Source organism: Moschus berezovskii, chromosome 5 (assembly GCF_049115385.1).
Source record: "Moschus berezovskii isolate FMDL1 chromosome 5, NW_MosBer_1.0, whole genome shotgun sequence".
In the NCBI taxonomy this organism is placed as follows: Eukaryota; Metazoa; Chordata; class Mammalia; order Artiodactyla; family Moschidae; genus Moschus; species Moschus berezovskii.
Genome location: NC_142464.1, coordinates 122,273,621 through 122,299,708, shown reverse-complemented (window position 1 = coordinate 122,299,708; position 26,088 = coordinate 122,273,621). Strand labels below are relative to the sequence as shown.

General features: G+C 49.1%; 1 protein-coding gene and 1 pseudogene across 1 annotated transcript in view; one reads left to right on the top strand and one right to left on the bottom strand.

The window, feature by feature from the left end:
* Positions 1-26,088, top strand: part of LOC148777944 (epididymis-specific alpha-mannosidase-like) — a 71,243-nt gene that overhangs the window by 21,194 nt on the left and 23,961 nt on the right. The window contains exons 5-10 of the mRNA XM_088836135.1: positions 2,380-2,485; positions 7,035-7,207; positions 7,599-7,687; positions 8,470-8,647; positions 17,171-17,369; positions 21,170-21,360. Coding sequence (XP_088692261.1) covers positions 2,380-2,485; positions 7,035-7,207; positions 7,599-7,687; positions 8,470-8,647; positions 17,171-17,369; positions 21,170-21,360 — 936 coding nt within the window. The remainder of the gene's footprint in view (positions 1-2,379; positions 2,486-7,034; positions 7,208-7,598; positions 7,688-8,469; positions 8,648-17,170; positions 17,370-21,169; positions 21,361-26,088) is intronic.
* LOC148777945 (small nucleolar RNA U3) lies at positions 25,800-25,870 on the bottom strand (annotated as a pseudogene).

The window sequence follows — 26,088 nt, the reverse complement described above, 5'->3', positions numbered from 1 at the left end:
CTCCTGGGTTGTGGTCCGTGTGGCCAGGGTGGGGCTGCATAAACCAGGAGGCCTCAACCCGGCGGCGCTGTGCCCAGGGTTCGTTTAGTACAGGTTTGTGGTCAGCTCCATGCCCAGGGGACAGGTTTGTGTTTGATCCTGCCTTTCTTGTTCCTCCTGAATAATTGCAGCTCTGGCAGCCCAACCAGGCACTCAGCTGGTGTGAATGGGGTCACCTCTGACACTACGCACTCAGGGATGACCTGTGTTCACACCTTCTGACTTCATTCGTGGATCTGCGTGGCCCCCATGGGCACCAGAGCCCAGGATCAGGCAGGGGTGCTGGGGTCCCTGTGGATTAACCTCCGGGGATGATTAACTCCATGTCACATGGGGTCAGAGGCCCTGGTCCAGGGAGGGGCAGCTTGAGGCCAGGTCCTCCCCCCGATCCCCATGTGATCACAGGTGGGGCTGGCTCTTCAGTTACAGGTCCCACACCTGGAAGCAGGAGTGACCTCCCTTCTCAGAGAGGCTGTGCCCAGAATGTGCCCATGATGTAAGCACCTAGGTGGTCCCCTCCAGGCATCACCTGCCCTCAGAACAGTGGCTGATGGTGAAACAGAGGCTCAGCCACCTGCTCAAGGCAGAGAGTTCAGACGGTGAAGCAGGGTGTCCACCAGGTCCCCAGAGGGGATGTGACCCTGCAGCTTGTGGAGCCGAGAGGACAACTCCCATCTGATGGGCTCTGCCGTGTGCCAGATGCTGGGCTCAGGTCTGACTCCTCCCCACAGCCAGCACGCTGAGGACCCTTATCCTACTGCACAGAGCTGGTCCAGGTTCAGAGAGGGCAGGCATCTCTCTCAAGGTCACACAGCTTATACCTGACAGGTGGGTTCTGGGTCAGTTTGGTGAATCAAGGCATATCCCTCTGGTGTCCACTGGGCAGTTCTGCCCTCTTTACATGGATGCGCCCAGACGCAAGTCCATGATCCTACTCCCACAGCTAGGTGTGCTGGCTGAGACCCAGACAGGAAATTCCATCATATGTCCCTGGAAACTAGCGCTGTTCCCTGAGCTGTGTGGGCTGAATCCCAGTGCCCGGATGGGCCCAGCATGAAGCAGGTGCACATTTTAAACAGCACACGGCAGGTGTCATTCCACATTTCTCGAGTGAATGATCTGCAAAGACAGTGCTTTCAGATCACATCAAAACCACGGTCTCCCCAGAGCATGGTGTGCTCAGTGTCAGGGTCCTTGACTGCACTTATGCTTCCACTCTTCCCTTCTCTCATGGATATCTTTTATTGTTTGCACCATGAGGTCTGTGGGTTGTTAGCTCCCTAGTTAAAGTAAAAAGGAAAGTAACTCAGTCATTTCCAATTCCTTGCAATCCCATGGACTGTATCCTGCCTGTCTTCTCTGTACGTGGGATTCTCCAGGTAAGAATACTGGAGTGGATAGCTGTTTCCTTCTCCAGGGCATCTCCTGACCCAGGGATCAAACCCGAGTCTCCTGCATTGTAGGCAGATTCCCCACCATCTGAGACATGAGGGAAGCCCAAGAAGGGATGAGTCACATCCTCAGCCCTGAAAGTGCATCCTACACACTGAAGTCCCAGGAAATTTCCTTCATTCGTGTATTCTAAAGTATTTGTTAGGTAGGCATGTGTCAGATGCAATCTGAAGAGCATTCTACAAACGTACTAGCCTGAAACCATAAAAATTATGAAACAGAAATGCTTAGGAAGTGTTGGAAATTAGAGGATACACTCCAGTATTCTTGCCTGGAGAATCCCACGGACAGAGGAGCCAGTGGGCACAGTCCATGGGGTCGCAAAGAGTTGGACATTGCTGAGAAACTGAGCAGGAACACATGCACTCATTACTAATGTGAAATAGCCTAAGTTTTGATCATCATATAGCAGTTGTAATGACCTTTTTTTTTCCAAAAATGACCTGAACTATTCAGATAAAGGCTACAGTTGCTAACTTGTAGTTTCAAATGGTTTAGAAAAAACATAAGGTGTGTAATGACATGGGGGAGTGTTAAGAGAAATAGGTAAAAAATATTAGCAATGAAATATTCTGGAGAAGGATTTATGGGATTTTTTTGGTACAGTTCCTGCAAGTTTTCCATAGTCTTGGCATCATTCAAAAGCAAAAGTTGTGAACATATGTGCCTGTGTATACGCCTGACGAAGCAGCAGGCATGGGCAGGAGCTGTTCTCGGAGCTGGACACAGCGCTGACCAGGACAGACAGTGTCCCGCTTTTGCAGAGTAAATGAGGCTGAGGAGTTTGAAGGAAGGACCGGGAGATGCAGTAGACCTGAGACCAGCAAACATAAACGGCTCAGCCTGGGAGGTGTAACCTGGCCTTTTGTCTCTGCCCACCATGCCAAGGTCCGCCAGCTCGTGGCCGAAGGTCGCCTGGAGTTTGTCCTTGGAGGCCAGGTCATGCACGACGAGGCCGTGACCCACCTTGATGACCAGATCCTCCAGCTCACAGGTTTGATTGCCCTTCCCCAGAGCAGGGTCCCTGTGGCCTCCTGCGGGGCTGGGACTGGGTGTCTGAGCCCTCGTCCTGGGTACCATCTTCCGACCTCAGCAGGAGACGGTGACGGTCAACACTGTGACTGCTGGCGCCGTGTCCACGTGAGCCTGAGTGCAGGGGGTAAGGGTGTGGATTCTAGACGAGCCCGCCTGGCTGTCTCCTGACTCTGCTAACTCCCAACCCTGTGACCCTGGGCAAGTGGTGCAGCCTCATTAGGGCTCAGTTCCCTCCTCTGTAAAAGCGCTTGATAGTCATGGAAGATCCACCTCAAAGATCATCCTGTTGTCAGGGTTAAATTGGGATAATTCCAGCAGAGCACACAGTGTGCAGTGTGTGGGTCCCTAGTCAATGCTCAGTGAAGGTCAGAGGCCATAACTGCCGGCACCTCACCCACCAGCAGCACCAACAGCTCAGCACGTCATTGCCCCACTGCTGACAACAGCAGCTCCAGCACCATCAGATCCCAGCCATCAGCACCACCGTCGCCATCTGCACACGACCGCCAACACCAATGCCACTGCGACCATCAGCACCACCGCTGTCGCCACCATCCCCTCCATCACCACGCACACCAGCAGCGTACAGGCACACTCCCCTCCATTTAACAAGCGATCTCTACACGTCACCTCACTCACCGCTAAAGGCAGGGTATACCGGGGGCATCTTGGCTCACAGGCTCCTTTGCAGAAGAGACACGAGACTGAGGCTACAAGCAGGACAGAGTCAGTGGATGAGCCAGGGCTGAATGCAGCGTGGGCTGCGCTCTACCCATTCTGGCTCCACTAAAGAGGGCCTGTGTGTCGGACATCACAATGGCATTGGTCTTTCCTTCCCTCCAAGCGCTCCTTCTTATGGCCAAGTAATATTCTGTGGTATGTATGTCTCCCAAGTTCTCTATCCGTGTCGACAGATATCCAGGCTGCTTCCATACCCTAGCTAATGCAAACAGTGCTGCAGTGAATGTAAGGTCCATGTGTCTTTCATTATTCGGGTAGAGGAGTCAAGGGATTTCAGTTCATTAATTTATATCCCGTAACTTTACTATGGAGAAGGCAATGGCAAGCCACTCCAGTACTCTTGCCTGGAAAATCCCATGGATGGAGGAGCCTGGTAGGCTACAGTCTGTGGGGTCGCTAAGGCTTGGACATGACTGAGCGACTTCACTTTCACTTTTCACTTTCACACATTGGAGAAGGAAATGGCAACCCACTCCAGTGTTCTTGCCTGGAGAATCCCAGGGATGGGGGAGCCTGGTGGGCTTCCGTCAATGGGGTCACACAGAGTCGGACACGACTCAAGTGACTTAGCAGCAGCAGCAGCAGCAACTTTACTATATTCATTGATCCCCTCTAGTAATTTTCTGGTGGCGTCGTTAGAGTTTTCTCTGTATATTGCGTTATGAGCAAACTGTGAGAATTTTCCTTCTTCTCCTCTCTGGATTGCTTTTTTTGTCTCCTTCTCGGATTGCCGTGGCTAAGACTTCCCAAACTGTGTTGAGTGATAGCGGCAAGAGTGGGCGCCCGTGTCTCCCTCCTCGTCTTGGAGGACGTAATCTCGGTTTCTCACTGTTGGGAGCAGTGCTCGCTGTGGCTTTGTTGTGTGAGTGCTTCATCATGTTAGCTGTGCTCCCTCTGTGCCTGCTGCCTGCAGAGCTTTGGTCATAAACGGGGGTAGAATTTTGTCAAAAACCATCTACTGAGATGACTGTGTGGCTTTTATTATTCAGTTTGTTAAGATGGTGTGTCATCTTGATTAATTTGTCTCTCCTGTGATGGTGATACTTTGCATATTGGAGAATCCTCGCACCCCTGGCATAAAGTCTACTCTGTCATGATGTGTGATCTTTTTAATGTGTTGTTGGATTCAGCTGGCTAGAATTTTGTTGAGCATTTTTGCACCTATGTTCACCAGAGATACTGGCGTGTAGTTTCCTTTTCTGTGGCATCTTTGATAGCCGGGTGATGCTGGCCACATAGAGTGAACTGGGAGGATGTTTTCCTCTGCAATTTTCTGGAAGAGTCTGAACAGGATAGGTATCAGCTGTTCTCAAAACTTTGACAGAATTCGCCTGTGAAATTCACTTGCCCTGGGTATTTGTCTGTTGGAAGATTTTGTGAATACAGTTTTGGGAATCTGTGCTTGTGACTGGCCTGTTCATATTTTCTGTTTCTTTCTGGTTCAGTTTTGGAAAGCAATAGTTTTCTAAGAAAGTGTCCATTTCTTCCAGGTTGTCCATTTGATTGGCATATATTTCCTCAGAGTAGTCTCTTATGAGCTTTTGTATTTCTGTATTGTCTGATACAACTTCTTTTTCATTTTCCATTTTATTGATTTGAATCTTTCTATTGTTTTGATGAGTCTGGCTAACGATTTATCAATTTTGTTTAGCTTCTCCAAGAACCAGATTTTTGTTGTATTGATTTTTGCTATTGTCTATTTCATTTCTTTTTCGTTTATTTCTGTTCTGGTGTTTATGACGTCTTTCCTTCTACTAACTTTGGGGGGTTTTGTTCTTCTTTCCCGTTGCTTTAAGTGCAAAGTTAGATGGTTTATTTGATGGTTCTCTTGTTTCTTGAGGTAGGCTTGTATTGGTATAAATTTACCTCTTAGCACTGCTTTTACTGCATCCCATAGGTTTACTGCATCACTGTATTCTCATTCTCCTAGGTCTTGATAAACACTTGAGACTTAGTTTTAGATAGAATATCTCTATGGGGGATGGCGGTTTTCCCAGCAGCTCAGAGGACAGGACGAGCAGAGTGTGGGCAGCAGGCCCTGGGGAGGCGAGCTTATCATCTCCCTGAGGTGACACTTTCCAGCTGGGATTCTCAGCAGAGGCCTGGAAGAGAGGCAGGACACAAAGGGGTGTCCCCAGCCACCCCATGCTCTGGGAGGGAGCCCAGCTCAGGTCACATGGGGGCTGGGGCCCCCCTAACTGCAGTGACAGAAGCAAATGTCCCCGAGAGGGAAGGACACACAAGGGACACTCCTGCGAGGACCCTACTGTCCTGGTTATTCCTGCCCAGCTCTCGGCCTGTGCCCACCCCCTCCCCCTCCCAATACCAGTAATCCCCGTGTTCTGGGTGCCCCTCTGTTCCACCTCCCTGCTTCTCTCTGACTCCTCCTCAGCAGAGTTAAAGACCGCTTAACATTCTCCTGAGGAGGAAGAAAGCAGGTCTCTCCAGCTGAGGAGGAGACCACAGTTCCAGTGTCCCCTTGGCCTCTTGGGCACCTTGGCCCCTGCACTCTGGCCCCGCCCTCCATTACTGGGCAGGGAGGTCGTGGCCTGGTCCTTGTGCTCGTTAGGATGCTGGTTCAGCTGCGTGAAGGTGACTGAGTGGCAGTGACTCAAGCAAGAGGGAAGGCTACTTCTCTCAGGGCGGGGGTGGGGCGTGGAGTCTACTCTGCGGGCTGTTCCGGCCATCAGGGGTCACTGCTCCACAGAGTAATGAGGCTTCCAGTAGCCGGTGTGTTTTGCTCTGCCACCCCATAGGTTGTCCCTGCCTTCCTTGCAAGGCTGAAGGTGCCTCACCCCACTGAAACATCATCTCGGTTGGGAAGAGGAGGGGAATGAAGGGAAGGGGGTAGGGCATCCTCGAGAAGGGAGCCCTGAACCACCCTCATCACTTCTGGGCACATCCACTGCTCAGAACCTCGCCACGTGGTCTGTCATCCACAGGAGGCAGGGGAGTGCAGGCTCCTGCCAGGAGTCTATTACCCTGCCCTAATTAGGAGGGGCTGTGTGGTTCTGTTACTAAAAGGCAGAGGGGAGAGTATATGTTGGGCGAAGATTAATTGTTTTATGCATTAATCACCTGTTCATCTGGACCTCAGGAAGATTTTCTAACAGTGTTGAGAAAACCTGAGGTACACTGAGTTGTCATTAAGATATTTACTGCTTCCTTACAAAGAAGAGGGACTCTGTAGCCCACTGATGTTTCTCATATTCTCATATCCTCTCCCACATGATCACAGAATGGCTGCTACAGCTCCAGTCATCAGGAAAGGAAAGGGGTACAAGGGGACGTTTCTTGCTGAATCTTTTAAAAATAGAAACTGTGAATTCCTGCCCTGAAACTCAAGCCAGCTAAGCCCATACATCTTTTTGGCTATAACTATTTGCATTCCCACTTCTAGTTCCCACAGAGGTGGAGAAAACAAGAATCAGGCAGAGGTGGATGATCTTTCCATGACCTGTGGGACCAGTGATAAGTCATCCCTTGGGTCTGGGTCAGTGTCCCCTGATTGAAGTGAGGATTCTGAGTGTGGAATTAGGGGCCACCAAATCAGCAGCCATCAGACCTGCCCCCCTCAGGCAGATCATATGGGGACAGGGTGTGCCTTCCACAGATTACTGAACCCCCATCTCAGAGCCACCATCCCCAGGTCTTCCCCGTCTTCTCCAGCTGCTCCTCCTTGGTCTCCTCTGCTTCCTGAGCCTCCCATTGGTCCCTGAGTTCTCAGAGCCCACCCCAAGTCCAACCGCCTGGCTATCTCTTTGCAGAAGGACACGGCTTTCTCTATGAAACATTTGGGGTCCGGCCGCAGTTCTCCTGGCAGGTGGACCCGTTTGGTGCATCTGCCACGACTCCCACCCTCTTTGCCCTGGCGGGTTTCAATGCCCACGTCATCTCCAGGATCGACTACAACCTGAAGGAGGCCATGCAGGATAACCGGGTGAGTGGTGAGCTGCATCTGCTCATCCATGTTCTCACCATCAGAACTGAAAAAAGCTGCTGCACCTTTAGGATGGTGATGAGCTCCCCGTGTCTGGGGGCATTCAAGCCGAGTTAGAGACAGCCTGGCTGGCAGGTCCTGGCAGAGAATCCTGCCCTAAGGAAGGTCAGATGAAAGTATAGGCAAGCACCATCTGGAGGGCCAATACCTCCACCTCCTGTGGCTTTGGGAGGTCAGGGGGAACCTTGAGGAGGGGGCAGCAGAGGGAGATCTTGACCCTGAACCACCGAGAGGAGGAGGCGCGGGCAGCTAGAAGACTCAGGTGGGGTCTGGGGAGGGGAGCGGCAGCCATGTCACCCCTGCGCCCTCACTGTTCCCTCCGGGTTTGCAGGAGCTGCAGTTCGTGTGGCGAGGGTCCAGATCCCTGTCGGCGCAGCAGGAAATCTTCACACACGTCCTGGACCAATACGGCTACTGCTCGTGAGCACCTGCCCTGGTTCAGTCCCCGTCCCAGCACCCTCCCTGGACCACCTCAGCCACGCCCCTCATGGCCAGCCCTGAGGGCACGCACTGAGCACCCATCTTACAGAAAGAACAACTGAGGCCTGGACACCTAGGCCTGGTCCCGCTGTAGCAGCCATGGGGCAGCTGCACTCGGCTCAGGAGGCAGCGCCAAGGCCTCCGTGTCCTCAGTCTCCCTGGGTCTGAGGATTTTGTAATACTGTTCTGTCTTTATATAGAATTTTGTGATTCTGTTCATCACGATGTTTTTTGCATTTTTTTTTGTATTTGAAAAGTGTGAAAATCTCATTATATTGTTACTGAGCTTTTTACAAGCGCAGAGTTTTGTGTAAAGGCAAGTATCTCACTTGCCTCATTCTGGTCCCAGCCCTGCTCGGGGTCCTTGGGGTGAGAATTGAAGGGCACAGAGATGACCTAAAGAATGAGTGATTGCATGAATTGCTCTTTTTCCACGTGGAGGAAGTGGGGCCCAGAGGTTGTGGGCTCCACGGAACAGCTGAAAAAGTATGGGCTTGTAGGGTCACGTGCCCAAGGTCCTGCGGGGCTGAAAGGTGACGCCATCTGTCCACACCGCTCTCATCTGCCCACCACCGCCCTGTCCACCCTCTGATGGGAGACAGAGGCTCTGAGCAGGGTCTGCAGGCACCGTTGCTCTGGCCTCGATGAGTCCTCCTGGCCTCCTCGACCTCCGGCTGCGCCCTTCTCAGGGCTGGTCCCTAACACTCGTCTCTCTCTCTCAGTGAGGGATTTTACTGGGATGGCGAACCGGTCTTCCCAGGTCCACCCACGGATGGCCTGTACCCCAGCATGGAAATGCCTGTCACTGAGGACAACATCCTAAGCTTTACCAGTCTCCTGGTGAACAATGTGTTGGCTCGAGCCACCTGGTTCCAGACACCACACATCCTCTGGCCCTGGGTAAGTGGTGATCCCAGGCCCTGATTGCTCAGCTCTGCGCAAGGGCTGCACTCATGTGTCCGACCCCAGCAGCTGGGTCCAGCCCAGGACTGTATGTCCTGTTCTAACCAGGCCAGTGTCCATGCAGGCAGTGTCCTCCTTCCCGAGTCCTCACCCAGCCTACCAGCTCCTCCCCCAACCCTGGATCACCCCCACAACCTCCGCCTCCGCTGTGTCCCCTCCCCAAAGCAGGCTCCAGCCTCTCCCCAGCTCTCCCGTCCTTTCCCCTTCTCAGTGCTGGGAGCAGAGGCCTGGGCCTGAATCCTGGCTCCCTACTCAGGGGCCGTGAGACTGGGAACACTCCGAGCCTCCTTTTCCTCATGTGTCAATAGGGACGAGGAAGGACCTGCTCCATAGGCTGGATCTGACGTCAAGAGGGAAAGACACCGCCAGGGGGCAGCGCCGGATGCTGTGTCATCATAGTTGTCACAGCTAAACTGTATGGAGCACCCCCTGTTCTACGGGATGTATGTATCTCCCCATTTTCTCTGTCCCACTGGGCACAGGGGCAGGCCCTATGGTGTCCTGTCTACTCATAAGGGACTGAGAGCCAGGGAGGTTAAGGAATCTTCCTGAGGCCACACAGCTATTTAGCAGGGCAGCTGAGAAAGTGGAATTTGCGCTCAGAGCCGTCTGAAAAGCCCCCGATCGAGAAAGCACGCGTGCATGCAGCCAGAGTCAGCGTGCTGCACACTGCGTCCTCACGACTCGTTTCTCGGATGGAAACATAACTTCTGACCTCTGCCAAGCATTCGGCCTGCCCTGCAGCCCGTCCTTGGATCTACCGATGTGTTCTCTCCGTATGTGGGGTTATTTCCCGCATACTTTCTGTTTTCCTTTAGTTCACATACGCCTGAGACCGTATAGCATTTCATCTTCCTCTGTGACTTGTTTCCTGAGCTTAATGCCCTCAAGTTCCATCCATGCCGTTGCAAACGGCAGGATTTCTCTTTTTATGGTGAATAACACTGTGTACGTGTATGACGTTTTCTTGATCTCATCATCCACTGATGCCCACGTAGGTTGATTCCATATTTCTTGCCGATGATAAATACAGCTGTGATGAACCTAGGCTTGCGTTAAGTCTTTCCAAGTTAGTGTTTTTGTTTTCTTTGAATAAATACAAAGAAGTAGGATGACTGAATCACAGGGTAGCTCTATCATTAGTTTTTTGAGGAACCTTCAAACTGGTTTCCATAATTGCTGGAACAATTTACTTTTAAATCAACAGTGCATGAATATTTCCATTTCTCCTTATCGTGATGTACATTTGTTGTTTCTTTTCACTTAGATGATAGCCGTTCTAATAGGTGTGAGGTGGTACCTCCGTATCGTTTCGATTTGTTCAGCATCTTTTCCTGTGTCTGTTGGCATCCTCATGTCTTCTTGCACAAATGTCTATTCAGGACCTCTGCCTATTTTTTACCTGGATTGTTTTCATTATTACTACTGATCTATATGTGTTCTTTTTATATTTTGTGTATTATGCTGCTGCTAAGTCACTTCAGTCGTGTCCGACTCTGTGTGACCCCATAGACGGCAGCCCATCAGGCTCCCCCGTCCCTGGGATTCTCCAGGCAAGAACACTGGAGTGGGTTGCCATTTCCTTCTCCAATGTGTGAAAGTGAAAAGGGAAAGTGAAGTCGCTCAGTCATGTCTGACTCGTAGCGACCGCATGGACTGCAGCCTACCAGGCTCCTCCGTCCATGGGATTTTCTAGGCAAGAGTACTGGAGTGGCTTACCGTTGCCTTCTCCGTTAAGGTAGGTTAGGCTAAGCTATGTTGATAGGTAGTTTAGGTGTATTAAATGCATTTTTGACTTAGGATATTTGCAATTTATGATGGGTTTATCAGGACCACCACTGTAAACTGAAGAAAATCTGCAAAGATCACTTTCTACTTTGTTTTCTGTATTTTCTTTTTTCCCTGCAATCTTTAGACTAATCCCCAGAATTAAAAATTTCTTGGATGAATCTGAATAATTCCCCTCTGAACAAATTATTTTCATAGAAAATCATGTGTAAACTGCCTCACAGACATTTCTCTCTACAAAGTTGCTCCTTGACTTTAAACACCAGCTAGTCATCTGTCTGACAGAAGCAGTCAGAGCTAACCCAATGCCACCTTCCTGCCTCTCACTCCACATAGTGATTGCTTGTATCTCACTTCCTAGAACTGTTCATTATGCTTCGCTTTACATCTTTGAATATATTTGCATGTTTTCTCTTGTTACGTCTTTCTCATTAAATTAGAAATGTCTCAATATTAGACACAATATTTTCCAATCAGGGATGGACTATTGTTTGCCTGCAGAGCTATGAGTTTAAATGTAATGAGTAGTGAAAGTCGCTCAGTCCTGTCTGAGTCTTTGCGACACCATGGACTAGAGCCAACCAGGTTCCTCTGTCCATGGGATTCTCCAGGCAAGAATACTGGAGTGGGCTGCAACGCCCCTCCCCAAAAGATCTTCCTGACCCAGGGTCTCCTTCATTGCAGGCAGATCCTTTCAAATCCCTTCCTTCCAATTCTCAGAATCTGATTCTAGTTCAGGCACTCAATCTCTCACTTGGCTACTATAATCATCTTCTAATGATTTACCTGGCCTCTGGTCTCTGACCTGTGGCAATTCACCATTGATTTCCTTCCTAGTCCTCTTTCTAAGCACAGTTCTAATGGTGTTAGTGGCCAAGCTTAAAGGCCTTTGATGGTCCTGCACTGCTTACAAGGGCTTCCCAGGTGGTGCTAGTGGTAAAGAACTTGCCTCCCAATGCAGGAGATGTAAAAGACACGGATTTGATTCCTGGGTCAGGAAGATCCTCTGGAGGAAGGCATGGCAACCCACTCCAGTATTCTTACCAGAGAATCCCATGGACAGAAGAGTCCGGCGGGCTTCAGCCCATAGTGTCACCAACAGTCGGACACGACTGAAGCAACTTAGCATGTATGCACTGCTTGCAAAATAAAATCCCCAGCCTTTACAATCTGGTCCTATCTTCCCTTTCTAACCCCATTCCAGTCATCTACCCTTCCTACTCTGTATTCTATGAGCTATTAACTGTTTACCGAATATGTCTTTGCACATTTCCATCTGTCTTTATTAATTTTCTCTTTTCCAAAGATGGGCTTCTCCAACTATTCATATCTCACTTTTCAATTATGATCTAGCTTAATATGATCACCTCAACAACTTTTTTGCTGTTCCTAATCAACTTGTTTCTTCTCTTTTCCAGAACATGTTGTTTATGACTCAGTTTTAGCACTTACCATCTGCTCTATACTCCAGAGGGGGATCTATCTCTGTTTCCTATTTATCTTGTAAGCAACTTGAGGGCACGGATGATGGTTTATTCATCTTTCTATGGTCATAGCCTGGCAAGTGGAATGGGAGGAGGAGAATCATTCTCCCTGGGAAAGAAGAAAATACAATATTTCTAATGACATAAAGGAGGGGAATTTTCCAGCCTGTTTCTTGGAAGAAGTTTCAAAATGTTAAATTTAGACATTCATCATACCTGAAATAACTTCCACCTTTTCAGATTTATGACGTGCAAATGTTTCATTTCATAGACTGTCTTTATTTATGAAGTTTCTTTGCTGTGCAGAAGCTTTTAGTTTGATGTAGTCTTCAGTTCAGTTCAGTCGCTCAGTCGTGTCCGACTCTTTGCGATTCCATGAATCGCAGCACGCCAGGCCTCCCTGTCCATCACCAACTCCCAGAATTCATTCAAACTCATGTCCATCGAGTCGGTGATGCCATCCAGCCATCTCATCCTCTGTCATCCCCTTCTCCTCCTGCCCACAACCCCTCCCAGCATCAGAGTCTTTTCCAGTGAGTCAACTCGTCACATGAGGTGGCCAAAGTATTGGAGTTTCAGCTTTAGCATCAGTCCTTCCAATGAATACCCAGGATTGATCTCCTTTAGAATGGACTGGTTGGATCTCCTTGCAGTATAAGGGACTCTCAAGAGTCTTCTCCAACATCACAGTTTAAAAGCATCAATTCTTCGGCGATCAGCTTTCTTCACAGTCCAACTCTCACATCCATACATGACCACAGGAAAAACCATAGCCTTGACTAGACGGACCTTTGTTGGCAAAGTAATGTCTCTGCTTTTTAATATACTATCTAGGTTGGTCATAACTTTCCTTCCAAGTCTTACTTGTTTATTATTCTTTGTGTTCCCTTTCCATGTGATGTCAAATCCAAAAACTCATTATCAAGATTGATGATGAGAAGAGACACAGATGTATAGAACAGTCTTTGGGACTCTGTGGGAGAGGGTGAGGGTGGGATGATTTGGGAGAATGGCATTGAAACACGTATGTTGTCATATGTGAAACGAATCACTAGTTCAGGGTTGATGCATGTTATAGGATACTTGGGGCTGGCGTGCGGGGATGACCCAGAGGGAGGATAAAGGGAGGAGGGATGTGGGAGGGGGGTTCAGAAGGGGGAACTTATGTAAACCCGGGGCGAATTCATGTCAATGTATGGCAAAACCAACCAATATAATATTGTAAAATAATTTGCCTCCAATAAAAAATAAATTAATTACTTAAAAAAAAAAGATTGATGATGAGGAATTTACAGTGTACGTTTTCTTCTGGAAGCCCTTATAGTTCCAGGAGTTACAATCAAGTCTCTAGTTAGCTTGACTTACTGTTTGAGTACAGTGTCAGGCAGTGGTCCAACGTCTTTCTACACCTGAGGATGTTCAGCTTTCACAAGACCATTTCTGGTAGATGTCCTTTCCCCAGTTTATATTCTTGCCCCTTTGCTGTAATGTAATTACCATACACACATGGCTTTGCTCCTGAGCTCTCTATTCTATCCCATGGATCTATCTGTATCTTTTATTGTCGGCACCAGACTATTTGGCTTGCTGTGACTGTGCAGTGAAGTCTGAAATCAGGGTGCACGATGCTGCTAGTTTTGCTCTTCCCACTAAAGATCGCTCTGACCATTCATGGTCTTTGCGGTTCCCATAAATTTTAGGATTGGTTATTCTATTTCTGTGAAAAACGTCCTTGGAATTTTCAAAGGTGTTGCACTGAATCTGTAGACTGCTTTGGAAAATGCAGCCCTGCTCTTTCAGTCATGAGCACAGAGTATTTTGCCACTTAACTTGGGTCTTCCTCCATTTCGATCATCACAGCGCCGGCCAGTATTCAGTGTGCAGGGCTGTCACCTGCTCTGTGAAATGTATTCCTAGGCATTTTACCTTTTTGATGTAACTATCAGTAGGCTTGTTTCCTTCATTTCTCTGTCTGATGGTTTGTTGTTAGTATGTGGAAACGCTAATCAGCAGGTGACTGTGTCCGTCGATATTTTATCCTGCAACTTTAGTGCTGTTATTCACTGAAGATTAGTACAGCCATTATGGAGAACAGTGTGGAGATTCCTTAAAAAGCTGGAAATAGAACTGCCATACGACCCAGCAATCCCGCTCCTGGGCATACACACTGAGGAAACCAGAATTGAAACAGACACGTGTACCCCAGTGTTCACTGCAGCACAGTTTACAACAGCCAGGACATGGAAGCAACCTAGATGTCCATCTGCAGACGAATGGATAAGAAAGCTGTGGTACATAGACACGATGAGTATCACTCAGCCATTGAAAAGAATACATCTGAATCGGTTCTAATGAGGTGGGTGAAACTGGAGCCTATTCTACACAGTGAAGAAAGCCAGAAAGAAAAACACCAATACAGTGTACTAACGCATATATATGGAGTTTAGAAAGATGGTAACGATAACCCTGTATATGAGACAGCCAAAGAGACACAGATGTATAGAACAGTCTTTGGGACTCTGTGGGAGAGGGCGAGGGTGGGATGATTTGGGAGAATGGCACTGAAACATGTATATTATCACATGTGAAATGAATCGCCAGTCCAGGTTCGATGCATGAGACAGGGTGCTTGGGCTGGTGCACGGGGATGACCCAGAGGGATGGATGGGGAGGGAGCCGGGAGGGGGGCTCAGGATGGGGACACATGTACACCCGGGGCAGATTCATGTCAATGTATGGCAAAGCCAATACAATATTGTAAAGTAATTAGCCTCCAATTCAAATAAATAAATTTATATTAAAAAATTTTAAGATTTGTCTCTGGGGTTTTCTATAGTCACTATTTTTATGACATCATTACAGCAGCCATTAGTGAGAACTTTATTTCATATTCTGTTCTGATTTCCATGCTTTTTCATTGCTAATTGGTGCAACTCTGATTTATAATACCACATTAAATAAGTGGTGAGTGGGATCATCCTTGTCTTTTTCCTGATCTCCCAGGAATAGTTTTACCTTTTCTTCCTTGAGTTGGTGTTAGCAGTCAGCTTGTCATATATGGCCTCTGGACAGGGAGGCCTGGCGTGCTGTGATTCATGGGGTCGCGGAGAGTCGGACACGACTGAGCGACTGAACTGAACTGAACTGAACTGATGTTGAGGTGATTTTCATCCACACCCACTTTGAGGAGAGATTTTATCACAAATGGAATTTGAATTTTGTCTTATGCCTTTTCTGCATCTGTTGAGATGATCATATAACTTTTATCTCACATTTTCTTGCTGATTGATTTGAGGATGTTGATTGATCCTTGCATTCCTAGAATAAATTCCTTGCGTTCTGCTTTATGATGATGCAATATTGTCTTCCAGTATTGTTGATTTTGTCTGTTATTAGATTGTTGAGGATTTTTGCATCTATGTTCCTAGGATATATTGAGCTATAATTTTCTTTTCTTGAGGCTTCTTTGCCGGGTTTGGTGTCAGGGTAATCTTGGCCTTGTAAAATTGTATTGAAACCTTTCAGTCCCCTTCTAGTTTGTAAAGGATTTGTATTCCCTAATCCTTGATGGCAATACCAGACCAGCTTACCTACCTCCTGAGAAATTTGTATGCAGGTCAAGAGCAACAGTTAGACCCAGACATGGAACAATGAACTGGTTCCAAATTGGGAAAGGAGTAAATCAAGGCTGTATATTGTCACCCTGCTCATTTGATTTATATGAAGAGTACATCATGCAGAATGCCAGACTGGATGAAGCACAAGCTGGAATCAAGATTACTGGGAGAAATATCATTTACTTCAGATATACAGATGGCACCACCCTTATGGAAGAAGCGAAGAGGAATTGAGGAGCCTCTTGATGAAACTGAAAGAGGAGAATGAAAAAGCTGGCTTAAAACTCAACATTCAAAACACTAAGATCACGGCAGCTGGTCCCATCACTTCATGGCAAAGAGATTGGAAACAATGGAAATATTGAAGGATTTTATTTTCTTGGGCTCCAAAATCACTGCAGATGGTGACTGCAGCCGTGAAAATAAAAGATGCTTGATTCTTGGAAGAAAAGTTATCACCAACTTAGAAAGCATATTAAAAAGCAGAGACATTCCTTTGCCAACAAAGGTTCATCTAGTCAAACTATGGTTTTTCCAGTAGTCATGTATGGATGTGAGAATTGTACCATAAAGAAGGCTGAGCGCCGAAGAATTGATGCTTTTGAACTGTGGTGTTGGAGAAGACTCTTGAGAGTCCCTTGGACTGCAAGGAGATCCAACCAGTCAATCGTAAAGGAAATCAGTCCTGAATATTCATTGGAAGGGCTGATCCTGAAGCTAAAGCTCCAATACTTTGGCTACCTGATGCGAAGACCTGACTCATTGGAAAAGACGTTTATGCTGGGAAAACTTGAAGACATGAGGAGAAGGGGATGACAGAGGAGGAGATGGTTGAATGGCATTACCAACTCGATGGCATGAGTTTGAGTAAGTTCTGGGAGTTGGTGATGGGCAGGGAAGCCTAGTGTGCTGTACTAGGCTTAAATTCACTATAAATTCTCTTCAACATTTGATAGACATCGCCACTGAATGTTGATCTTTGCTTCTTGAGAAGTATTTGGATCCTGGTTCAGTTTGCTTTTAGTACCCATTTGTTCAGGCTTTCTATTTACACATAATTCAGACTGATCAGGTTATATATTTCCAGGAGTTTATCAGCTTTTCTACTTTGACATCTTTCAGGGGATGTAATTAAGGTCGGTAAATTCAAGCAAGCCATTCTGCTTTTTATTCCTGTTTCGTATCTTATCATAATTAAGGTTATTGATATCCAATAATGTGCTGGGGTTTAAGAAACAGTCAAGAAGTGAAGTCAATCAGACACAGAAAAACCAAACCTGAATCACCTCACATGTGGAATTTCACAAAACCAGTCTCATAGAGAAGGAGATCAGATTTTTGGCGGTCAAAGTTGGCCCTGGAGAGTGTGGAGACCAGGGGGATGTAGTGAAAGGGTGCAAACCCGCGGCTGTGGGGCAAAGCAGCGCTGGGGACACAAGCTGAACATGGCAGACAGAGGAAGACACAGACACAGGGGAGCGGGGCGTGGCCACGGGGTGAGGGGGGCTCTCCCTGCGCGGGCCGGGCTCTGCACCAAGGGCAGGGCGTTGCTTCTGTCCCCGGGCCTGCAGGGATGTGACAGGCAGTTCTTCAACGCCTCGCTGCAATTCTCCAACATGGACCGTGTAATGAAGGAGGTCAACAAGTTCACACCCCAGCACGGCATCGTGATGCAGTACGCCACGCTGGGCAACTACTTCCGGGCTGTTCACGCTCACCGGCTCTCCTGGAAGGTCCGGGACCACCGAGACTTCCTGCCTTATTCCTCAGGTAGGAGCCTCTGGTGGGGAAGCAGGGAGGAAAGGGGCCCCCAGACTCAGTGCCTGCTCAGGCCTCTGCTTGGAGCCTGCAGGGGCCCTGGGGGAGGTACAGGCCCTGACCCTCCTGCCTGCCCCCTCCACACTCCGCCCGCTTCCTCGCTCCCGGAGCCTCTCGCGCTGTCCGCAGGCAACAGGTCCTGGCTCTGCCTTTCACTGCAGTGCTGCCGGAAGGACTGCCCCGTGCCTGCCTCCTCTTTCTGCAAAGTCCCAACTGGCCTGTAGTGTCACCTCTGACCCCCAGGTGGTGCTTGTGGTAAAGAAGCCCCTGCCAATGCAGGAGACACAGGGGATGTGGGTAGGGAAGATCCCTCGGTGGAGGAAATGGCAACCCACTCCGGGATTCTCGCCTGGGAAATCCCATGGACAGAGGAGCCTGGCGGGCTACAGTCCGCGGGGTTGCAGAGTCAGACATGACTGAGCATGCATGCATGCGTGTCACCTCCTCCAGGAAGCCTTTCCTGCCCTTAAGTCTAGATCGGTTGTCTCCTCTTCCCCTCAGGGTCCCACTTTTCACCTATTACTACAATCATTATTGGGGGGCCTGTCTCACACAAGCCTGTGTCCTGGAGGCCAGGACGGTTTTGACTGTGACTGGCGCAGCCTCAGGGTGAAAGGTCGTGGAGTGAGCCTTGTGCCGGGTGGTGAAAACGTGTGGAACCGTTCCGTGTCAGGAAAGCGGGGACATTCGTCTAGGTTAGCGCATCCAGTGTGAAAATGAAGTGAGATGAGGAGAGCCCTCAGCCTAGTGCCTGGGCCAGAGCCAGGGCTCAGCAGAGGCAGATGTTAACACTTAGAGCAGCATCTCCATCCTGGGAGGCCAGGTGCCATCCTGGACATGCTGTGGGGACTCCATCCTGAGGAAGCTAGCCTGGGGCCTGATTGTCCTGAAGGAAGCCCAGCATCAGAGCCTCTTCCAGGTCCAACCCCACCCACCTCCAAGCGGACCCCCCAGAAGGTCCAGCTCCCCTATCTGCAAGCCAGACAGGAATTATGCACACACAGCCTCCCACTGGCAGCTGGGGAGGCAGGAACGCCCTCCACACCGGGTCCAGCCCTTGCTCAGGGCATCTTTGGGGGATGGTGTTGGCCAAATTATTGAACATCTGAAACCCTTACTGCATACAATGCCAGGATCCTTCAAGGATCCTTGTTGTCCTGCTCCCCCTTTCCAAAAAAGAGAGGAGCTAAGGGTAATGGTCATGTATGGATGTGAGAGTTGGACTGTGAAGAAAGCTGATCGCCGAAGAATCGATGCTTTTGAACTGTGGTGTTGGAGAAGACTCTTGAGAGTCCCTTATACTGCAAGGAGATCCAACCAGTCCATTCTAAAGGAGATCAATCCTGGGTGTTCATTGGAGGGACTGATGCTAAAGCTGAAACTGCAATACTTTGGCCACCTCATGCGACGAGTTGACTCACTGGAAAAGACTCTGATGCTGGGAAAGGTTGGGGGCGGGAGGAGAAGGGGACGACGGAGAATGAGATGGCTGGATGGCATCACCGACTCTGTGGACATGAGTTTGAGTGTACTCCGGGAATTGGTGATGGACAGGGAGGCCTGGCGTGCTGTGATTCATGGGGTCGCGGAGAGTCGGACACGACTGAGCGACTGAACTGAACTGAACTGAAGGGTAATGGGTGTGTGGGGAGACTGTGGCCAGGACCCCATGAGCCAGGGCAGCCCAGGGACCCTGATCAGGCCCTACCTCCCAGCCAGGTTTGGCCAGCCCTAGGTTCATGGTGGGATCACTCAGCAGGACAGGTCGTTTTAGAAGGGAGAGGTGAGCTGAGTGTCTGTCCCTGGACAGTTAGGAGACCCAGGCTCACAACAGCATCCACTGGCTGAACGTCACCCAGGGGATCAGGGTGCCTGAGCTACGCCTCTCCAGGGCCTGTCCCCTACCCGCCCTCACCATTCAGCAGGCACAGTGTCTCAGCAGGGCTGGCCCCAGGCGGTGACTCAGATGCTCACCTGGGTTGAGATCGCAGCCCCTGCCCCCACGGGTTGGGTGGCTTTGGGTAAGTGACGTCACCGCTCTGAGGCTTGGTTTTGTCATCTGTGACATGGGTTCTTGGAGGACTGGAGGGACTCCCACATGGGAGTTCAAATACAACCACTTCCCTTCTCATTTCCTTCCCTTTTGAAGAGACAGCAGGATGGGCCCCAGCTGCAGGGCTGGTTCTGGTCTGGGTGCCACCCTGACTGCCCCTGACTGGGGTTTGCAGTTCCTCTCCGGCCTTGGTATTCTGCCTGAGTGGTGAGAAAGGGGGGCTACATACCTCTCAGGACACTTCCCTTGGGACCTCATCAGACTGGGGGAGGGCTGGCTCATGGAGTAGGTAAGAGTGGCTACAGGAGGGGCGGGGTTCCAACTGAGGTTGGTGTGACAATGCCGGGTGGGCGTGGCCACACTTGAGGTGGGCGGGGATAGAGCATGTGGGCGGGATTACAGTTGGCATAGGTGTGGGCACTGCCGGGTAGGCGTGGTCACACTTGAGATGGGCGGGGATAGAGGATGTGGGCGTGGTTACCAAGAGGCAGGAAAGAGTGTTTGCGTCTGGGTGGGAGGGTATGCTGAAAGGTCCAGTGAAAAGCGAGGTGGGTGTGTCCACTTAGCCTCCCTCTAGAGAGGCACCATTTAATCAGAGACTGGTGGCTCAGAGGTTAAAGCATCTGCCTCCAAAGCAGAAGACCCGGGTTCGATCCCTGGGTCGGGAAGATCCACCGGAGAAGGAAACGGTAACCCACTCCAGTATTCTTGCCTGGAGAATCCCATGGACGGAGAAGCCTGGTAGGCTACAGTCCACGGGGTCGCAAAGAGTCGGACACGACTGAGCGACGGAACGGAAAGTTCAAGGAGGAGGCTTGGTCCTGATCTGAGCACGGGGTTATCTTAGTAGCTTTGTCTAGTTGGGTCCCTGCTTAGAGCTGAGGCTGTGGTGAGCTGGTGCCTGACCTGTGTGCTCAGCTTCCGGGAGGAGCTGTGGAGGGCCCCTGTGTCTGGCCCCTCAGCCTGTAGCCTTTCCCCAGTCCTCCTGGCTTCCCTTCCTTGTCGAGCCAAGGTCCTCTGAGGGAAGAACAGAGAATGGAGGCACAACCCAGCCTGGGGAGGAGGCCGGAGGAGGGAACGGTCGGGAACCCTGACCCACCTGCTGAGCACATCCCAGTCCCAGGGTGCTCAGATTCTTGCCCCTTCCACCAGCCTCACATTCTTAGTCCAGAGTCAGGACAGTGGCTGCAGGGCTCTCACAGCTCCCACCCCGCTGCCATCCTTCCCTGCTGAGCATCCAGAGAGAACTGCTGAAATGCATGCCTTCCAGAACCCACTTTTTCTCCAGAGGCACACAGGGGCTGCCAGCACTCCAGCCCTTCCCCTCTGGGTCCCTCATTCCTCGCGCTCATCCCTCTCCTTCCTCCCCTGTGGTACTCAGGGCCTTTCCCCACGGGCCGGACCAAGGGTTCAGGGGCACACTGAATTCCTGTTGTCATCACAGTCCTTCAGTGCTCAGGCCTCTCCAGGCCTGCCCCAGCCCAGCCTGACCCTGCCAGTTGCCCAGCCATCCAGGGATCTTGTGCCGTTGCTGATCTGGCTGGGACAGGAGCCCTGAGATCACCCCCTGACCTAGGCTGTGTCCCTGGGGGCCCAGGCAGATCTGTCTCTGACCTCATCTTCCTCAGCATTTCCCAGATGAGGCTCAGGGGCCTCCGTGGGCAGGACCTCACACCCACTCCTGGTCTTTTGCTTCTAGAAATATTTCACGCTTGGACTGGATTCTATGCCTCCCGAAGTGGTCTCAAGGGGCTGGTGAGGCGAGCCAGCGCTTTGCTGTATGCTGGGGAGTCCATGTTCACACGCTATGTGTTGTTGGCTCCCCACCGGTTCCTGGACCCGGCCTGGGGCCTGCAGCAGCTCCAGCAGCTCCGCTGGGCGGTCTCCGAGGTAACACAATGCCTCCCAGAGACAGGGCAGGATTGGACCCTCCTGGGCTGTGTGCTTCCCCCTCCCTAGGTCAGCACAGCTCCCTGTCCCTGGTCACTACAGGTCCCCTTTCAGATGAGAATACTGAGGTCGCCTTGGTCACAAGACCTGTGCATGTTGAAACTGCCCCAAGGATAGGACCGTGGCCTGCCAAGGTTCAGCTTGTGGTTCAGTAAGATTCAGAGCCAGATTGACCCAGAGGGAAAAGGGCAAAGTGATGTCCAACAATCCTGGCTGGGTTCAAATCTCAGCTTAGTTCTGTGACCTCAGGCTACTGAGTTTCCCTCTCTGAGCTTTATTGCAGAAACCAGTACTTGAGAAACAAAGTACCACATTCACAGAGTTGGAGAAGTCAGGTTTATTACTCTGGGAGAACTAGAGGAGTTAGCACTCTAAGCTGTGATCACCAAACAAAGGGGTTACAGAGTTTTTAAACACAGATAGGAATAATTCTGCAGGTTTTCAGGGGCTGGGAGATTGCAAAGAGCAGGACAAGGATGAGTGAGATAAGCTCCAGTTCCTAGTATTGTGAGTCCCCACTTTCAGAGACTACGTGACCTGCGTGATCCAGACTTTGCAAGGAGCAAGCTGAGTTACAGAGGCAGGAGCAGGAGGTTATGTAAAATTTTAACTTTTCCTCTGCATTCCCCTCTCTTGATGCTTCTATCATTCATTGTAGAAAGCATCATCTCGTGTTTCGGTAGGATATTCAAAGCTCCCCTTTGTTTAGGGGGTATATTGAGCTATTACCATTTGTAACTTTATGGATTCAGTCCGAGAGGTTATGAACTGGGTAACAGCTCTGAGAATACAAAAGACAAACAAGAGTGCCGCAAAGAGAATGAAGAGAGCCCAGTTAAAGGGAGAAGCCGTGATGCCAGCTCCATATGTGGTTCCAGTGACCCCAGGAATTTGCTAGTTCCTCTCTCTTTTTCATCATTCATTCCCTTAGATATTGGGCCGTGTCCCTGACTATTCCTGATTGGTTTACATAAAAGCGGCAGTCTTTGTTCAAGAAGACGTAGAGTCCTCGCTTTTCAGCTGTCAGTAAGTCTAGTCCTCTCCTGTTCTGTAAAGCCACCTTAGCCAGGGAATCTGTTTGGTCCTGTAAAGTCACTAAAGATTTGGCTGCTCTCTCAATGTTGTCTGTGAAGTCCTTGGATAGTGTGTGGTAGGAGGTGGTTGATGAAACAATTCCTCCTAGTCTCATACCTATCCCAGGAGTAATTTCCAGACCAACTAGTAGAGGTATAAACTGGATGGCTCTTTTTGACCATGTCTTTGCTGCCAGAGGTAAGGTGAGTCTGGTTGTTAGGGGCAATATTCATCGGTGGAGTGAGGAAAGCTAAGATCCAGATACCCTTCCAGTTGACTGGTAGGCATAAGTAAGCATCTGTCCCACAAAGAAAAGGCCTTGATGGGGGCGGCACCATATTGTGCTTGTGGGAGGATGAGTAGGCCACTCACATTTTAAAGTTTGATTACATTGGTCCCTGGCTAAATTGTCTACGGGTTCAGTTCTTCCATTATTTATAAAGCATTCTGGAGCCTTTTGAGTTAACTCAGTTGTCCTTAAGAGTGGCCCTTGTAAGGGTGGACCTATAGGAGGTCCCATGGCTGTTGCCTTATTCAGTGGTACTGGTGTAGCTAAGTACCGTGGCGCTCCTTAGGATAAGCAAAGCCAGCAATCCCTGGCCAGCTGGGGGATGGTGTCTTTAAGAAGGTGATGGGTTGCTCTGAGAACCTGGTACAGATGAAGGTCTAAGGGGAAGTTAACTCTGTAACCTGAGTCATACTGCCAGTAGTCAGAGCCTGATTTTTGAGGGCAAAGTTGGTCCGTGATTTTGTCTGTCTGCATTATTGTTCCTGTCCAGTAGGGTTTTCCATTTGTTTGGCAGACAGACACCTGTTCTCTTTTATTACATCTGTGTGGTGTTTGGGGGTAAGCAGAGGCACAGGGGCATGATGGCAATGGCATGGTATCAGGATGCCACCTGGGGTTTGGACCACTTGGTGGGAGAAAGGCAGCAGCAGCGGGGGGCATAAGTGGAAAACATTTTTGGCTTCCAGGCCTCTGGATACACGTCACATGGTTAAGAAGGCAGTAGGTGACCAGCCTACAGGATTGGCTATCCACACACTGTTCAAGCTGATGATTAAGAAAGCAGTTTTCCAAGGGTTGACTGTAATGTTGACCGGTGTGTGATGGGTAAGGAACGGTACCATCTGTTACAGCAAGGGGCACCAAAGCAGCCTGCACATAACAGATAACTGAACACTAGCAAAAGGTTTCCTCCCCACCTTTGGGTTGTCATGGCTATAGCAACTGAGCCTATCGTGAAGGGGGGTCAGTTATACTGTGAGCGATTTAGTTAGTAGGGAGAATTGATCATAAGAGACATGATCTCCGAGGTTTCCCACTACAGTGAGATAACAGACAGCTAACTGCAGCTTCTGACCCAAATCCGAGTCCTGGAGTGCGACTGAAGCTAGTCTTGGAGCGAAGAGCACAGCAATAACTCCAATCAGTGATAAAGATCAAGGTTGACAATGAAAATCCATTGATATTTTGATAGCCAGATCCTCAAGCTTCCATGGGGGGATGACCAGTCAGCTGTCAGAGTGTGGCTGGAGCAATCCTCAAGCTTCTGCTGTGCATTGACTAGTCGGCTTCTGAAGTGACTAGAGCAGAGCTCAGCGCCCTTTGTGGGTGAGGGCCATTGTATTTGGAACCAGACCTTGAGGGGATTTTCAGAGTCCTGAACTGCTTTCCAGAAGTCCTCATCACAGGAAGCCACTGCCTTCTTGACTCTGATGTGGTGGATCCAAGGGATGACGCCTGTAACTTTAACAGCGGTAGGGGTTGCCAGGACGACAGTGTGAGGGCCTGCCCGAACTTGTGGAAGTGGTTCTTTTTCCGTTCTTTAACCCATAGCTCATCTTCGGTCTGATAGGGATGAATCCAATTGCCCAAAGGAATGGGTGTCCTTTCTAAGGTTTCTTGGGAGATATGGTGGAAGACTTTTCCCAGAGCCTGTAAGTGTCAATACATCTCCAGGTCAGCTGGTTGTTGGGAGTTTCCCTTCAGTTTTCCTATCACTGGGGGCGTTTTCCTATATAAGATCTCAAGGAGAGAATTGCCTGAGGACCGCAAGATACATCTGGCTCGGACTAAGGCTAGCGGTAGCATGTCGACCCAAGATAAATGAGTCTCCTGACAGTGTTTAGCTAATATAGTCTTTTCTTTTTATTTCCTTAGATGACTATCTTCATTATTAAAAGCAAAATAATGTAGCTATTCTCAAAAAAATCTAAAAATAAGGATCAATGTACAAGCACTCAATTTTGATATAACATCTCAGATATCTTTCCTACCTATGTTATGCCATATCATCAAAATGATATAGTTTTTACATAATACATTTTCCTTAACACATTATACCTTGTTTTACTGTTCTGTTGATTGTTTCTTTTTTTTAATTTAATTTTTTTATTTTATTGGACGCAAATTACCTTACATTAATATATTGGTTGGTTTTGCCATACATTGACACGAATCCGCCTCAGGTGTACATGCGTTCCTTTTCTTGAAGCCCCCTTCCACCTCCCTCTTCCCCCTATCCTCCCTCTAGGTCATCCCCGTGCACCAGCCCCAAGCATCCTGTATCATGCGTCGAACCTGGACTGGTGATTCATTTCACATATGATAATATACATGCTACAATGCCGTTCTCCCCAATCATCCCACCTTCACCCTCTCCCACAGAGTCCCAAAGACTGTTCTATACACCTATGTCTCTTTTGCAGTCTCATATACAAGGTTAAGGTTACCATCTTTCTAAATTCCATATATATGCGTTAGTATACTGTATTGATGTTTTTCTTTCTGGCTTACTTCACTCTGTATAATAGGCTCCAATTTCATCCACCTCATTAAAACTGATTCAAATGCATTCTTTTTGATGGCTGAAAAATACTCCATTGTGTATATGTACCAAAGCTTTCTTATCCATTTGTCTGCAGATGGACATCTAGGTTGCTTCCATGTCCTGGCTCTTGTAAACAGTGCTGCAATGAACATTGGAGTACATGTGTCTCTTTCAATTCTGGTTTCCTCGGTGTGTTTGCCCAGGAGTGCGATTGCTGGATCATATGGCAGTTCTATTTCCAGTTTTTTGAGGAATCTCCACACTGTTCTCCATAGTGGCTGTACTAGTTTGCATTCCCACCAACAGTGTAAGAGGGTTCCCTTTTCTCCACACCCTCTCCAGCGTTTATTGCATGTAGAGTTTTGGATAGCAGCCATTCTGACTGGTGTGAAATGGTATCTCATTGTGGTTTTGATTTGCATTCCTCTGATTATGAGGGATGTTGAGCATTTTTTCATGTGTTTGTTAGCCATCTTTATGTCTTCTTTGGAGAAATGTCTGTAGTAACAAACTATAGAAATGATCCCTGAAAGTATAGTCTTTAGCTAATATAGTCTTAAGGGTCTGATTCATGCGTTCAACTTTCCCTGAGCTCTGTGGCCTGTAAGTGGTGTGACCCTTCCATCCAATTCCCAGTGTCCTGGATAAAGTTTGGATTATCTCAGACACAAAAGCTGGCCCATTGTCAGAGCCTATGGACCGAGGCAGCCTGTATCTCAGGATTATGTCTCTTAGTAGGGCCTTGGACACTTTTTGTGTT